The following is a 15202-nucleotide window of genomic DNA, read 5'->3' on the forward strand; positions in this document are numbered from 1 at the left end:
ACCACAGCGCATGGATGCACCTCTCCTCCATGAGGCTGGGAGATTGTGCCCGGCCCGGAGGCACCCGGTGAACTTCACGGCCCAGCAAGGACGAGAACCGGCTTCGCCCCACACCGGCTGCCCAGGTTTCCCCAGCGGGTGCCATCCACTGCCCCGGCCTCCCCCGCCAGAGAGGATCAGCTGAGGAGCGAGGCGCGGAGCATCTGCGGCGCGTCCTCTGAGGGGCGCGTCTCCCCCCCCACCTGGGGGCTGGAGCGCCCTCGTCCCCCTCCCCCCGGTTCACCTCCGCGGAGACGCGGCCGTGCCGTGAAGACGCGCGCCCAGGCTGCTCGCGCTGGCCGCAAGGTGAGGGAGGTGGAGGGCGGCTTCCCCTCCAGGGGCGCACGGATGCCTCGAGCCGTGCGAGCGGGGGGCTTCCTCGGGCGTGGGCGACCGGGGGGGGGGCAGCGGGTGGGAGGGGGAGGGAGCCCCCCACGCACGCACGGAGCCGGAGGTGTGCGTGCGTGCGTGTGTGTTTGGCGAGGGCACATGCCCGGCGCGGCGCAGCGCGGTCCCCACCCACGCCATCTCTCCCCTCCTGCCGCCGGCTTCCGTTTCGAAGCCTCCAATCAGGGCGGCACTCCGCTGCCGATCGCCGCCCCCCGATCCCCCCGTCTCCAGCCCAGGCTTTCCTTGCAACGCCTCCGCGCAGCCAGCCACGCAGAGGGCTTTCTTCCAGGCACCGCGGGGCGGATGGCTCCGCTCGCAGCGGCCGGGGGCTCGGCGGCGATGGGAAGCCAGGGCCGGGCGCCCGAGCGCGGATCCTTCGGCCCCGCCACCGGCGGCCTCCCCGACCGCTCGCTCGGGCCCTAGGCAGCCCCTGGGACGCGGGCCCGGGGGTCGCGATGGCCTGAGAAGCCGTCCGCCCAGCCATCCGGGCGCTCCTTCCCGCGCCAGGGGAGAGCCGAGAGACTCCTCAGGACCGGAACCGGGTGCTGGGGACGCGAGTCCGGCCCGATCCGGAGGGGGCGATTCGAGCGGAAACAAAGGCGGCGGGAGCCCTTTCCGCGGCACCTGCTCCCCCCACCCGGTCAAGTTCGCCCCGAGCCTGGTCAGCTTCCCACCGGCGCTGCGCCTGCGACCCGCGGAAGAATTGGGAGCATCACTGGACGGGGAGGAGCGCGAATCGCCCCAGCTTTGAGGGCTGGAGGTCTGAAGAGGCAGTTTTGTCCTGCTTAGCCTCCCCCCACCAGCCTTTAAAAATAGGGTCAGTCCTCAAAAGCAAAGCGTGGGCTGATTTGGAGTGCTGCGGGGCCATGTAGTTGGTAAACCAGCCAGGAACAAATGCAGCCTAAAGCAAGTGGGCTGGTACCCCTTCCCTCCTGCTCCCCTGCCAAAATATGAAGTTTGACAGGCGTCCAGTTTTCCCCGGGAAGTCCTCTTTCTGCACCCGTCCCTTTTGTCCCTTTTTGAGAAATACTTTAGCTGATAGTATAGATATTGCAGATCTATAAGGCTACCGATTTCTTGATTTAAAAGGACATCAAGAATCAGGATCCTGGTCTTGCCCACCCTTGGCGATGGCTGGAGCTTCGTCTGGGTCATCTTCTCTCAAGTAAGTCACCTTGAAACTGCTGCTGGAGTTGTACGAAATATGCAAGAGTGGATTGCTTTTGCAGGCCACGCGAGTCTGACCTGTTTGTGTTTCCAGCCAGTGGCCAGTGCAGAAGAGACCTTTCCCCTTTTCCCAGGCAGAAGCACCAGCAGATGCTTTCAGAAAGTTTCTTACTCTGGAGAACAATGACCGGACTTTTCCTTTGAGGAACAACATCTTTCATTTCTGGAGTGGGAGATCTGATTTGGGTTACTTTCCAGAATCTTTACCAATGGCAAACACTCGCCACGTCCCCTTGCTGTGAATAGCCAGTTGTGCCAGGTGAGAACTGGGAAGAGGCTTGCCAAAGGCACACGGATGGGGGATGTGACCTCAGCTCCGGCCTCTTCCTTCTAAAGCCACCCAGGGCAAAGTCCTTTTCCTTCTGTTCCTACCAGTCTGCTCATTCCCAAGACAGGATAGCTGGGAAGACAGAAAGCTCTTTGATGGCTTCTTTGCGGAGAGTGAAAGTCTTGCTGGTGTTAAACTTGATTGCAGTCGCCGGCTTTGTCCTTTTCCTGGCCAAGTGCCGGCCTGTTGCCGTGAAAAATGGGGACACCTTCCGTGAAATCCATCCGAGGGCAGAAGTGGCCAACTTGACTACTCATGTGATCAATCCCATCCAGGACTCGGTTTTGAAAAGACTGTCACTCCTTGAAGACATTGTCTATCGGCAACTCAATGGTAGGTAACTAATTTCTCTGGGGATAACTTGGAAACTTTTTCAGTAAAGATGCCTTTTGTTCTGGGTTGCACTGTAAACATAATCATCATAATTTGCTGGTTGGCTTGGATTTACTCTGTACAATGCAAGGTTGGCATCCGTGCAAGATGATTCCAAGTTTCTTAGGTTCTGCAAAGCTGCTTCTAATTAGACTACTGAGATGGATACATTCTCCAACCTGGATTAAGATGAATCCCATCTGGATTAAGATGGGAGGGAGGGATTACCAGTCAGTGGAAAGGACATCCTTTGCACATGGAGAAAAGTTCTCTCCCCCAGTTCAGTTCCCAGCATCTCCACTAGGGCTGGGAAAGAGTCTTGTCTGATAGTCCTTATAGTCATTTATCAGCCAGGTGGACTTACTGTACAGTCTAACTTAATTCAAGACGGCTTCCTGTATGTTAAACTCTGATGCGGTTTCTTTTGTGGCAAGGCTGCTGAAATCTGCCAGGCGGCGTCCTGTATCCACCTGCTTTCACTGGCCATGTGTGTTCCAAGTTCAAAATAAGCAGGTTCTGTCCCATGAGGTGCAGACGCGTGTCCCAAAGTGTGATGGAAGTGTGCACAAGATCATAGCCTTCCCATGGCATACATTCTCCCAACACACACTTCTGCATGTTCCAACCGGTTTCACCAAACTTCTCTTGGGCCGATTTTCAGCCCAGGGCTGAAGTGGCCAGCTTGGCAGCCCTGGTAGCCAACCCCTTGGTAGCCAACCCGCAATGAAACTTGGAAACTGGCATGTCCGGTTTCATTGCTGAAGGGAAATCTGAGCACGCAATGGGTCCTACGTGTGTTTTGTGGCATGGGGTAGGGGGAAAACTCAGCTCAGCTTCTGATTCTCCCAAGCCTTCCTGCACGTTTCAGGACACCACCAAGCACCTCATTATTTTTGCTGTAGCTCTTGGAGCCTAAAGGAAGTGCCATTAGGGTGGAAGGCTGCCCCCTGAAAATTATATTTGCATGTTATTATAAGGATTTGGTTGCCCTTCTCCAAGTAGGTTCTCATGGCTGCCCAAGATGGGGAGTCTTTCAGCTGTCTAGGCAAAGGATTTTAAAAGATTGGCAAGACTAGTAGGGTATGTTGCATGTACTTGCCTTTCTGTTAATTGAAAAGTGCTGGTAAACAGGGAGGGGGAGGCAGAAAAAGGAGATGCATCCAAACTGGGTGGGACATAAGCCTTTCCCCTTGGCAAAGTGATCCCCTGATCTTTCAGTGGTGAACTTTCAGTTCTCAGAGTCTTCTACCTTCTCACTGCTTCCCTGAGCTTCCGGAAAGGGGAGGGTCCTGCAGAAATGCATTTCCCTTGCATTTCTTTTCCAGCCATTAAATCCTTTGATGATTCTTTCTCTTTTTACTGTATTTTTATACAATGTGTATTGTATTCTATTCCTTTGTTTTATGCATTGCTGCAAACCTTCCAGAGAGCTTTATGCAATTACTAAACCTTCCAGATAATAATAATAATATGCAGATATTTCTGGGTTTTTAAAGAACTGGCGGGGACCACAAGAACCACCAATCTCTGCAACCCGGAGTGATATCACTTTCCTGGGTTTGGACAACACAATAGTCCATCGTGGCTTGAACAAACCATGGGTTCTCGGGGTGGCTTGTCGCTGAAAAATAAGGCACCTTGCACGGCATGGTCCAACTGTGGACAACATGGCAATTCAACATGGCTGGTAGCATGACACCACACCATTGTGGTGCCATGCAAAGTAGTTCATTGTGCGTTCTCCTTTGGATGCAAGCGCCCAAGAAGCATGAAGTCTTCTTGTTGCAAGACAAATCTGCCAAAAGGTCATCGTGCTGTATCCATTCAGAAGCTTCCTCTGGAGGACTAAAGGAAGCGTCTTTTGGCTAAGGGAAACTCCACTTGTCCATGATTTACCCTGGAGTAAAGACATCCAAAAAGCACTCTTCTCCTCTCCCAATCACACACGGTGATTAATGGAGTGCTTCTTAATTTGCTAGAGCTACAGTCCTGTGTGTGCTTATTAAATAATAAATCCTTTTTATTGCGGTGAGATTTAATCCTGATTGGGCTTTAAGTGTTACAGCCCTGATCTTGTTTCACGTGCCCGTCTCGGGAGATAAATCACCACCATTTCCATCAGGTTTGACAGAGGTGCTTTCTCCTCTGTGGATTAGAGCAGGGAAGCAAAAGGCTGGCTAATAAAGCACAGAGTAAATTGCCTACTTCTCAAGAGTGTTAACTGGGTAAACATTGTATTTCTGTTGGCCAGAGAAAGGGTGAAGGGAGGTTCCATATCCCTTATTCTTGCCTCTTGGCTCAATGGGTTGACCCAAGAAACAAGCAAAACAAATTTTCCCAGGTCCCACCAAGGATTTTGGTTGTGAAGATTTTTCTTCCCTGGTTTATCTTCTCCTTTGCTAGAAGACCTTTGAGGCTGGACTTCCATGGGGCGTAATCTTGGAAGCAGAACTAGTAGAATCAGGCCTGTTCCAGATCAACTCTGTACAACATCATTCCTGTAGGTCTCAAATGCATAAGTGACCCCAGCTGTTGTGTATTCACAAAAGGCTTGGAATGATGTGCGGACTGGTGGTTGCTCCACACCATGAATTGCTGCTTGGAACAGCCTCCGTGGAGTGGCATTTTGAAACATCTACACTGCTTCTTCAGTGCTCATTCATTCATTCGTCTCTTTTTTATTTATTTAAAGCATTTCTATACCATTCAATGAGCACAATGCTGTCAAAACAGTTTAACAAATGCAGTTTAAATACACAAACTGCGATGATTTAAAACAGACTCGCTGGCCATAAAACCTTCCTGTGCGATACATTTTAGCAGGCATATACAACAACAACGACAAATAAACAATACAGTGCAATTAGTAACAACACCTATTCCACATGTACCAAACAATTTAAAAACCAATATAAAACCAGAGAATCGCCAATTAAAATGGCAGGGAAATAAAAAAAAGTAATTTTTATTTCTTCTTCTTTGTTCTGGTTAATTTTCTTTTGCATGGCCCAAGGGTTTGTGAAGGCAGCCTTGGGAAGTCCACTTTATGACGTCCAGCCATTGGTCTGCTTGGCTAAGCATCACTTGTGCAGCATTCTGGGAGAGCTGCAGTCAAGGTGGGAAGAGGGCATCTTCCATGGGACTGTCTGTGGAATAGGCGTAGCCCCAGTTGACCCTGGGGCTTCCACTCAGCCATGCTGCTTCCTTACCCAGGGAGTCCTCCCTGGCTTGCTTCTGTCAGGGTCTCTTTACTAATGGCGAGAATGAAGTCCCCGGAGTCGCAGGGAAGACCGAATCGCCTCGAACCGCTGCGTTTTTACGGGTGAAATCACCCAGGCCCCCTGCAGTGACCCAGGTAGCGGTCTGCACCACCAACTGCATGCTTTTAGAACATACACAGAGTGTTTTCTTGAATCTGAGTCACATGGGCCCAGCAGTTGGGCAGCTGATGACGAAATAAGGGGAACACTGTCAGAAGAAGTGAGGGGTCTGCAGAGGGGGCTCAGTACAATGGCATTTGATTGCAGGATACTAACATAGAAACAAAGCGAGTCAGAAGGGGCCTCCTGGGCCATCTAGTCTGACCCCCAGCTCCAGCCAGCTCCGCTCATGACATGCCCACCATGCGCATGTCAAACCTATCTCTGAACACCCTCACCAATGGGGCCTCAACCATCTCCTGTGGAAGCCCATTCCACACCCTCGGGGTCCTAACCATCAGAAAGCTCTTCTTGGCATCCAAATGGAACCTGGGTTCCCTGAGCTTTGCTCCGTTGGGGGCGTGTCCTGCTTTCCCCTTCTGACTCACTCTGTTTCTGTGTTTTTATGTCTTTCTTTTCTGCACCTGCCTTGACTTTCCCTAGCATGAGTGCCTTCTCCAGGGAGCTTCACCTTGTCACGAAGGTAGTAAATGCACATGTGAAATAAACAAACAATGATGCCAGCAATCTGCAACTTGCACAGCTGCACAATTAAAATATGTGCACTATGTTCTCCCCACAACCACCCATATTTTTGCCATCCTTGTCCTATTCAAGGCACTGAATCCATTCGACTTCCTTCCCACTTGGAAAAATAACTCCGTTTGGTGAGCTAGATAATACCACAACTCTCTAGGGATTTTCCGATCACCTGATCACTTTAATTGGGAAGGCCGGGCGACGAACCTGGATTTTCTGCCCTTAGAACTTGCAGACATGTTGAAAATGGGGAACTGGGCTGGCTAATTAGTTTCTCTCTCGAGCATGTCCATGCTAATTGCATTTGGTGCTTTGGTGTTTATTTTCACTCAGTTGCAATTTTAATACTGGGCTTCTTTAACCAAGCTTGAGACACTGGGAGTGTTTTAAGCGGTTTGTCTGGAATCCATGGAATTAGCTCACTCTAAATGCAAGATCAATGCCCAAAGCCTGTAATTTCTGCTTGTTTAAGTAAAACGAATCTCCTAGAGTCAGTGAGGAGATCAGGGCTCTTGCAGGGATGCATGGGGCAGAAATAGCAGTGATGTTTGGAGAAGCACCTGAGTTGTTGGTTTGGGAAATGCCCACTCTGGGGTGCTGCATGGACTGAAGAAATATGGTCTTTCTGAAGCCCCCCATCCCCATTTGAATGCAGTCACTTGCGTTCTGGAACAATCCAGCCATTCTTACAGCTTACCTCTGACAAGTGCTACTTAAATCCTCAAGCTACAGTTCTCTTTATGGCACATCCTGGAGATGACTCTTGCAATCTCTCAAGGTACAGCACTTTTGAAATGCAATGAGGGAGCTTTAAAGCTGCCATGCGGGATGGAGGAATGGAGCTGGAAGTTGTAAGAAATCTAGGTGAGAGATCTAATTAAAAAGCTGACTCGAAAACAATCTTCTAGGCTCCCCAAAGATTTGCAAATTGACGTGTGATCCCAGCAAGCACCGCTGATAGCTTTGCTTCTTGCAGAGCTTAAGCGCAGCCTTGTGCATTTACAGAATCACCGCCATTAACTTTCCAGTGTTGCCTTTCCTGGAGTTTACTCTTTACTGCTCTTCAGAATTGAACATTAAATTAATCCGTGATTGCACAGGGGGAGAATGTAATTTTGGGAGTCAAAGCAGCATTGCAAAGGATGTTCTTATTGGAGCAATGTATGTGCATCGTTTTATTTTGATGCCTCAACTCCCTCTCGGGCCACAGGGGTGGGACGGGACTTGGCTGCCATGCTGGACAGCCCTGCGGAGAAGATGGAGAGCTCCAGTACTAGTGAGCAGAAATGGAAGGGCCTCCCAGGGCCTTCTGGGCTGAGTGTGATTTTGGCATCAATTCAAGGATGCTGGAATATTGCACAGGAGAGAGCTATGGTACCACTGACACCAGATGTACAGCCGAAGCTTTGCTGCAGATCTAGATTGCATGAAAGGGTGGGAATCCAAGGAAGCAGTGAGGAAAGTGCAAAGTCCATTTCCTTGATGGAAGGGAAAGGGTCAAGGACGAATGGAAGGACAGACGGACGGCCAAGCAAACACAAAAGGACCAGCTTGTCTCTTTCCAAAGATTTCTCCATGGCGTCCTCATTCTTCTAGTCCTTGCTCTTCTTCACCAGTGTCCACCACCACACATCCTCCCACTGCCATTCAAAAAATGCATGGATAAGGATGAGAGCAAGCCTCAGGGTAAAGGAGGAGATGAAAGGCTAGGGATGAAAATGAAGAGTTGCAGAAGGTTCCCCTTTCAGAGTGAAATTGCCAATCAGGTCTCCAGGAGGGGGTTCATCCCTCCTCAAGCCAAGCAGGGACTGGTTCCAGACTGGGAGATGGTCCAAACAGGTTGGGCTGGAGGGACTTTATCAGATCGTCATGCCTGATACCTTTGCTCTGCAGGGGAACAACGGGTATGATAAGAGTTCAACTAGTGAGGAAGCTGATATAAGTCTGGTTTGCCACTTGGACCAGAATGATAAAATGCAACCCAGTGCAGATCTTCCATTTCATTTATGTTCTTCAGCTTGGGTTGCCTGTAAGATAAGCTTCTAACTTCATTAGCTCCCCAACCTCTTTCAAGTGCAACCACATTCTCTCTGAGAAGCTGTGATCAGCAATAATTGCCTAATTGGTGAAAATAGATATAGGAATATGCGGCATCCTGGACCTGCTGTTTTGTTTTGCCATTAAGTTATTGTGATTTTAGATGGAATGGGTGTATATTTCCAAGTACTGAGATAGCTATTTACTAAGAATATTTGATCATATTTGTTTAGGCATACGTTTTAAGTAGATGTTTTTTAAGGTCTTGGGATACTTTTGTTTTTAAAAATGTACTTCGATAGGTTGGACACATTTTATAATTCAATGGCAGTCCCAGATTCTGTGATGATGGAGGAAGAGGCAGAGTTCGAGTTCCATAGCACCTAACTGCTAAAGCTGTCTAGAGAGTTCTTCTGACTGTGGTTCTGTCACTGTCCTAGAATGGGGCTAGTCTTAGAATGGGGTTGGGTGGTGGATGTGATCATGCTTAAGTTCTCCCTTCCTCTTTGCAGAGTGGTGCCAGCACCTTGTGATCTGAAGGCGACAAATCAAGTGGGACAGAGAGGTCTGCTTGGCCCCGTCATTATATGTTTTTCGGCGCCAGGTCAAGACCTTTTTATTTGGTCAATATTTTAACACATAGTAATTTTAATTGTGAAATGATTTAACGATGCTCAGTGTGGAATAGTTAATTTATCTTATTTTATTGAAGTTCTGAAATAATGTTGTAAGCCATCCAGAGACAACAGTAATGGACAGCATACACATTTTTAAAATAAATAAATAAATGGTTAGGATGCAGGTGGAGGAAAACTGATGCTCAGTGTGGTCCAACACACCTGGGAGCCCATTTCTGTGGCAAGGAAGGTGGCAAAAAAAACCACCTCTTTCCCACCTCCCTTGCCTCTTTGTGGAGCTGGACAGCAGAAGCTTTCATAAAGGCGGTCAGAAAGAGGAAGGCCAGGATCTTTTTTCCATCATCTGTGAGTGCAGGACGCAGAATAACGAGCTCAAGTCACAGCAAGGCAGATCCCAGCTGAACATCAAGAACTTCCTCAGTACAGCGGTACCGAAATGGATCCAGTGACCTGGGGTTGGCGGGGGGGGGGGGGCTTTCCCACACTGCTGGCATTCAAGCTGGACAGTCATTGGAGAGGGATGATTTGGCTTGGACTGAGCAGGGGGTTGGACCCGATGGCCCGCTGCCCTCTTCCAACTCTCCTGCTCTACGATCGTGTGATGCAGTGGGGAAAGTCCACCGTCAGAGAGAGAAGAGAAGGAGCTGAGGGAAATCCCAGGAGGAGGAAGAGAGTTATTTGTGTGTAGAAGTGTCTCTGCGTGATTGAGCCTCCTCTAATCATGCCTCAGTCTGGCTCCAACGCTCTGTAATTTAAAGCACACAGCTGCTTTTTTTCAAAACAAAATTACAATGGCCCTGCTAAACAAAGCCAACTATTCTTGCAGTGCTCAGTTAATGTGTTTCTGTCTCCTCTTCCCTGCCGTCGGAAGCCTTTCCTCTCCCACTCCAAACCATTGTGGTGGTAGCAGCAAATGCTCAGGATGACGACTTCTCTCTTATTGCCACAGCTGCTCTGTCTTCCGGCAATAAATGCAACGGTTAACAAGCCGGGTTATGATCTGGTGTAACTATTATCTAAAAATAGTTCAGACATGAAATGGCAGAACGGCCCCTTTGCCCACCTGCAGAAGGTTATGCTAAGATCACCTCCAGAGTGGGACAATGAGTTCATGCTTTGCGAGGACGGACAGAACTCGTGATGCGTTTTGACATCATCTGCTGCTTTGTCAGGCCCTATCAAGGGATGTGATGGGAAAGAGGGAGAACTCTTCCATCAGAGCAAGTACACAGGCCTGCTGAGCTGCTTTCTCCAAGCCAGATCTAACTGAATTAGCTCTTTCTCCAAGATCTAACTGAATATTGCGGCTTACTCTTCCGTGCCCCTCCAGAGCCTGAGATCCACCAGACTGAGAAGAGATCCCCACCCCCACCCCCACCCCCATACATCTTTTTATTGTAACCTGCCATGTGCGCAATCACCTCCCTATTTTTGTAGTCCTGGGAGGGCAGCAAAAAGAGGAGGTTTAGCATTGCATTCCCAAATGTGAAGATGTGCAAAAGCTGAAGGCTTAATTAGGCTTCAGCGTGCTCATTTAGTCTAGAAATGCAGATTGAGACTTCTTGCACTGCAAGTCGTGAACACGGAATTTCGAGTTCAGTCTGTGATGATTGTAAACAGGAGTGATCCTTGTCTGGCTTGAGACAGATATACCTTTATACCTCCCCCTTTAGCTTCTTCCACTGCCCAAGAAGTTATCCTTGGTTGCTTCTCTTCCTGAAGAAGCCCTCGAGTTTGGCCACCCTTAAATATGAGTATCCAGAAATGACTGCAGCACAAACCTTTCTCAGGGCTGGAACCTGAGCCTTTCAGGGGTGGGCATTTTAGATCAAAGAAAGGAAACTGCAGTTTCATATGCTGCTATGGAATCTGTTGCTGCAAGATATGGTGATGGCCATCAACTTCTGTTTAGCCTGAAGTGCCTGATCCTGCCTAATCTTGGATGCTAAGCAGGGTCAGGCCTGGTTGAAATCTGGATGGGGGACTTAATGTTATGAACTGCCCAGAGAGCTTTGGCTGCGGGTGGTATGGAAATGTTGTTGTTGTTATTCTGTTTAGTTGCAAAGTTGTGTCCGACCCATTGCAACCCCATGGACAACATTCCTCCAGGCCTTCCTGTCCTCCACCTTCCCCCGGAGTCCACTCAAGCTCAGGCCGACTGCTTCAGTGACCCCATCCAGCCACCTCATCCTCTGTCGTCCCCTTCTCCTTTTGCCATCAATCATTCCCAGCATCAGAGTCTTCTCCAGGGAGTCCTTCCTTCTCATTAGGTGGCCAAAGTATCTGAGTTTCATCCTCAGTATCTGAGCTTCTGAAGAGCAGTCAGGGCTGATCTCCTCTAGGACTGACTGGTTTGATAGCCTTGTGGTCCAAGGGACTCGCAGGAGTCTCCGCCAGCACCACAATTCAAAGGCCTCAATCCTTTGGTGCTCAGCCTTCCTTATGGTCCAGCTTTCACAGCCATACATTGCAACTGGGAAAACCATAGTCTTGACTATACGCACTTTTGTTGGCAGGGTGATGTCTCTGCTTTTTAGCATGCTGTCTAGGTTTGCCATCGCTTTCCTCTCAAGGAGCAAGTGTCTTCTTTTCTTGACTGCAGTCACCATCTGCGTTGATCTTGGAGCCCAAGAAAATAAAATCTTTTACTACCTCCACTTCTTCCCCATCTATTTGCCAGATGCCATGATCTTAGTTTTCTTAATGTTGAGTTTCAAGCCAATTTTTGCAGTCTCCTCTTTCACCCACATCAAGAGACTCTAATAATAATAAGAAGAACAACAACAACAACTTGGACTGCTTGAAAGGGGAATTAGCCACATGAATGGAAAGAAAGCCCTAAAACCATTAATGCTAGATTGTAGTTCTGGTAACAGAGGTCATTTGTTCCCATATACCAGTAGCTGGGAAACATGAGTGGGTTTGCTATTGCAAACATGTGCTTTTGGACTTCTCAGACACATCTAAGTGGTTCCTGTGGGAACAACCTGGTGGACTAGCTAGACCTTTGAACAGATGCAGCGAGTCTCACATATTCTTACCTCTTCCCTTCAGAAAGAAGAAGTACCTAAGGGCTGGGGTGAAAGCAACAGAAGAAGAAAGGCTAAATGTTTCCAGTCTTCCTGGTTCAATTAGCATTTTCCTCAAACTATCCAGGGGTGGGAAAAGCTCACTAATGGCTATCCCAGGGTAATGTGCAGTTTGACAGTAAATTATGCAATTACTAAAATGCAGCATCAGCATAACCTCCCCATGTACCAGAAGCTGAAAACGTTATACTCAGCTCTTACAATAATTTTAAGTATCTACCAGCCCATGTGGATACCTTGAAAGAAGCCATTCTGCTTCAGTGGCACTGACCGCCAGGCAGATGTGTGTATAGACCAACAGGAAGACGAACAAGGGGTCCCAGATCAAATCAAGGCAGGACTTTCCCCAGAAGCAAAACCAACAAAGCTGAAACTGCCCTGTTTTGGGTGTACCAGGAGAAGGAAAGACTCCCTGGAGAAGACTTTCATGCTAGGGAACGTCAGCGGCAGAAGACGTAAAAGAAGGCTAACGATGGGATGGATCACTTCCATCAAGGAAGTCATGGTCTTGCACTTGAAAGAGCTGAGCAGCGCTGTCCTGGATAGGACATTCTGGAGGGCTTTCATCATAGGGTCTCCATAAGTCAGAGACAGCTGGAAGGCACAGAAGAAGAGGACAATGATGAAGATGAAGTAGCAGTAGCAGCAACGGAAGCAGATGCAAAAGACACAAAGACGAAGACGATGAAGTACATAGAATTTCAGCCTGAATAATGATGCTTTCTCAGGTAGCAGAAATGCCAGTCTGTAACTGGCAGGAAAAAAAGCAAGCTCAACAGCCACACCAGTTTGGAGTGCCTGTTGAGGCTGGAGCCGGGGGTCAGACTAGATGGCCCAGGAGGTCCCTTCTGACTCGCTCTGTTTCTATGTTTCTGAGATCCACCTCCCTTCTAAGCCCAGCTTTCTCTTCCCCAACAGTGACCAAACAAATGGTTTTAGGAAAGTCACAGGCAGAACATGAAGTGTTTGACATGAATACAAGTGTCCTCTTGCACATGATGCTCAGAGGCAGCATGCCGCTGAATATGACATTTTATCCTCGCTACGAGGGGTGCTAGCCACTGCGCCAAATGTCCAGATTGCAGGGCTTTTTACATTGTGGATGTGTGCACCTTCTGGAAATGCTTTGCCAAATGTGATGACTTCCACTGGCCATTCTGCATGGCTGCTCTGACATGTCCGCTAAAATTCTGCAGTGTCATGGAAGGAAGTTGCACCGCATTCCAACTCTTTTCCGAGGCTTTTATCCACACAGCTGCGCTCTTCTATTTTTATTTTTTGGTGGAGAGATGAATAGCTTAACTTTCAAAGCCAGAGCTTCTCAGTCTTTGCTCTGGATCTTTTCTTTGCACTGTCAAATGCATGGCATTTGTCCTCCCAGAATGCCATGCCTACAACACCCAGAATCCTCCACCGGTTGGGAAAAGCTCTCAATGATAAACAGAGAAGCTTCTTCCAAGACATCTCCAGCAATGGCTGAAGAACTGTGGGGCTAGCAGGAACCTGGTAAGGTCACGGGGGAAGGCTCTGCCCAAATTTCCGCTCAAATTGCGGCTCCATGCAGGTGCAGAAGGTTATGTGTGAGGGCACAGGGACCACAAAGAAGGTAGAACCCATCATGGACTGAACATCTGCACTTCGTGTGGCATCTCTCAGTGGTTTCCTAGACACATCTGGAAAGTCCGCAAGCAGAATGAGGACAGTCTCTTTCTCTTGCTGTTTCTGCCTCTGTCTGATCATGTTTGCCACAAAGGGGCAGGCACAACTCCACTTCTGAAATGGGGTAATAGGGGACTAATTTATTCCCCATTGATTTCAGTGGGTTTGCTCTAGTTCTGGGTCCAATTCCACCCCCACACACCGGTGCCATAAATCTTTATCTCATTCCCTAGTTCAGTTCATTCAATAGCTTCTTCCCCATTTCGGCTCTCCTTGTGAAAAGTAACTTTAAAGAACCTGATAGCCACGGTTGAAAATGACAGCGGCCACTAAAGGAAGGCCTTCTTGGTTGTGGCACCCTGACTGCAGCATCAGCTTTGTAGAGAGGTGTGCCTGGTGCCCAGTTTTTATGCTTTTTGGAGCCAGTCTAAAACCATTTTATTTACCCAATATTTTAATTGCTAAATAAGGAAATATTTACCATTTTAAACTTATTTAACTGTTGTTGGATCACCAGAGATTGCTTATTTTTTATCCAATTATGTATTTTATCTTAACTAAATCAAGACTGGTGTGTTATGGTTTATATTGATTTTGTTTATATGATGTGTATTGGGTCTTTTTACATTTTATTACAAAATGTTCAGAGAGCCACTTGGCTAATGCTAATGGTCTATAAAAGCACAAATAGAAACATAGAAACAGAGCAAGTCAGAAGGGGTCTCCCGGGCCATCTAGTCTGACCTCCGGCACCAGCCGGCTCCGCTCACGACATGCCCACCATGTGGACGTCCAGCCTATCCTTGAACACCCGCACCGATGGGGCCTCAACGAATATATTAAATTTTATAACCATTTCAAATTCTGCCCCCTTCAAAATAGCTGGAATTTCGCTATAACTTGAAAATGTGATGCCTCTCTATTTACACAAATGTTTCTTTTATATATTCATAGAGGGAATTTAATGCTGATATTTCAACACATTGAGCCCCTATAGGACACTCTTGTTCATATGTAACGTTTTAAAAAGAGGATAAGAAAGAAACAAAGCCAGTTCTCATTTGAGGAGAGACTGATTTCCACAGCAAAACAGAGTGACCTACTGAAAGGCAGAGAGAATACTTAAAAAACCTCCTTGTTTGTTTATTGAACTGCAAAGATCTGTGCTGACAAGTTTAATTTCCCAGCCTCTTCCTGATGAAAGGCACATGAAACCAAACGGATAGAGTGAGCAGCTTTGGACGACCCGCCGCATCTCATTGTGGGTTGCTTCTGCAGTGGCAGGTGGCAGTAGATTCTAGGTTGAATGTGAACCCGCTGAATATGGACCCTTTGCTTGTGTGTGTGTGTGTGTGGGGGGGGTTGCCTCATGTGACCCTGGCGAGTGCGGTAGCCAGAACCCTCGCAGTGGGCTGTATGAAGGCTGTTGAAGCATCAGACCCGCCGAATTTGCATGCTGCATCC

The 15202-nt window shown here is 48.3% G+C and overlaps 1 protein-coding gene across 1 annotated transcript in view; it reads left to right on the forward strand.

The window, feature by feature from the left end:
- The first annotated feature begins 2079 nt into the window (after positions 1–2079).
- The window catches only part of GALNT17 (polypeptide N-acetylgalactosaminyltransferase 17), a 39994-nt gene continuing 26871 nt past the window's right edge, over positions 2080–15202 (forward strand). The window contains exon 1 of the mRNA XM_044430368.1: positions 2080–2317. Within this exon, the coding sequence (XP_044286303.1) occupies positions 2080–2317 (238 nt within the window). The remainder of the gene's footprint in view (positions 2318–15202) is intronic.

Source organism: Varanus komodoensis, unplaced genomic scaffold, assembly GCF_004798865.1.
Source record: "Varanus komodoensis strain SLA01 unplaced genomic scaffold, ASM479886v1 scaffold20_1, whole genome shotgun sequence".
In the NCBI taxonomy this organism is placed as follows: Eukaryota; Metazoa; Chordata; class Lepidosauria; order Squamata; family Varanidae; genus Varanus; species Varanus komodoensis.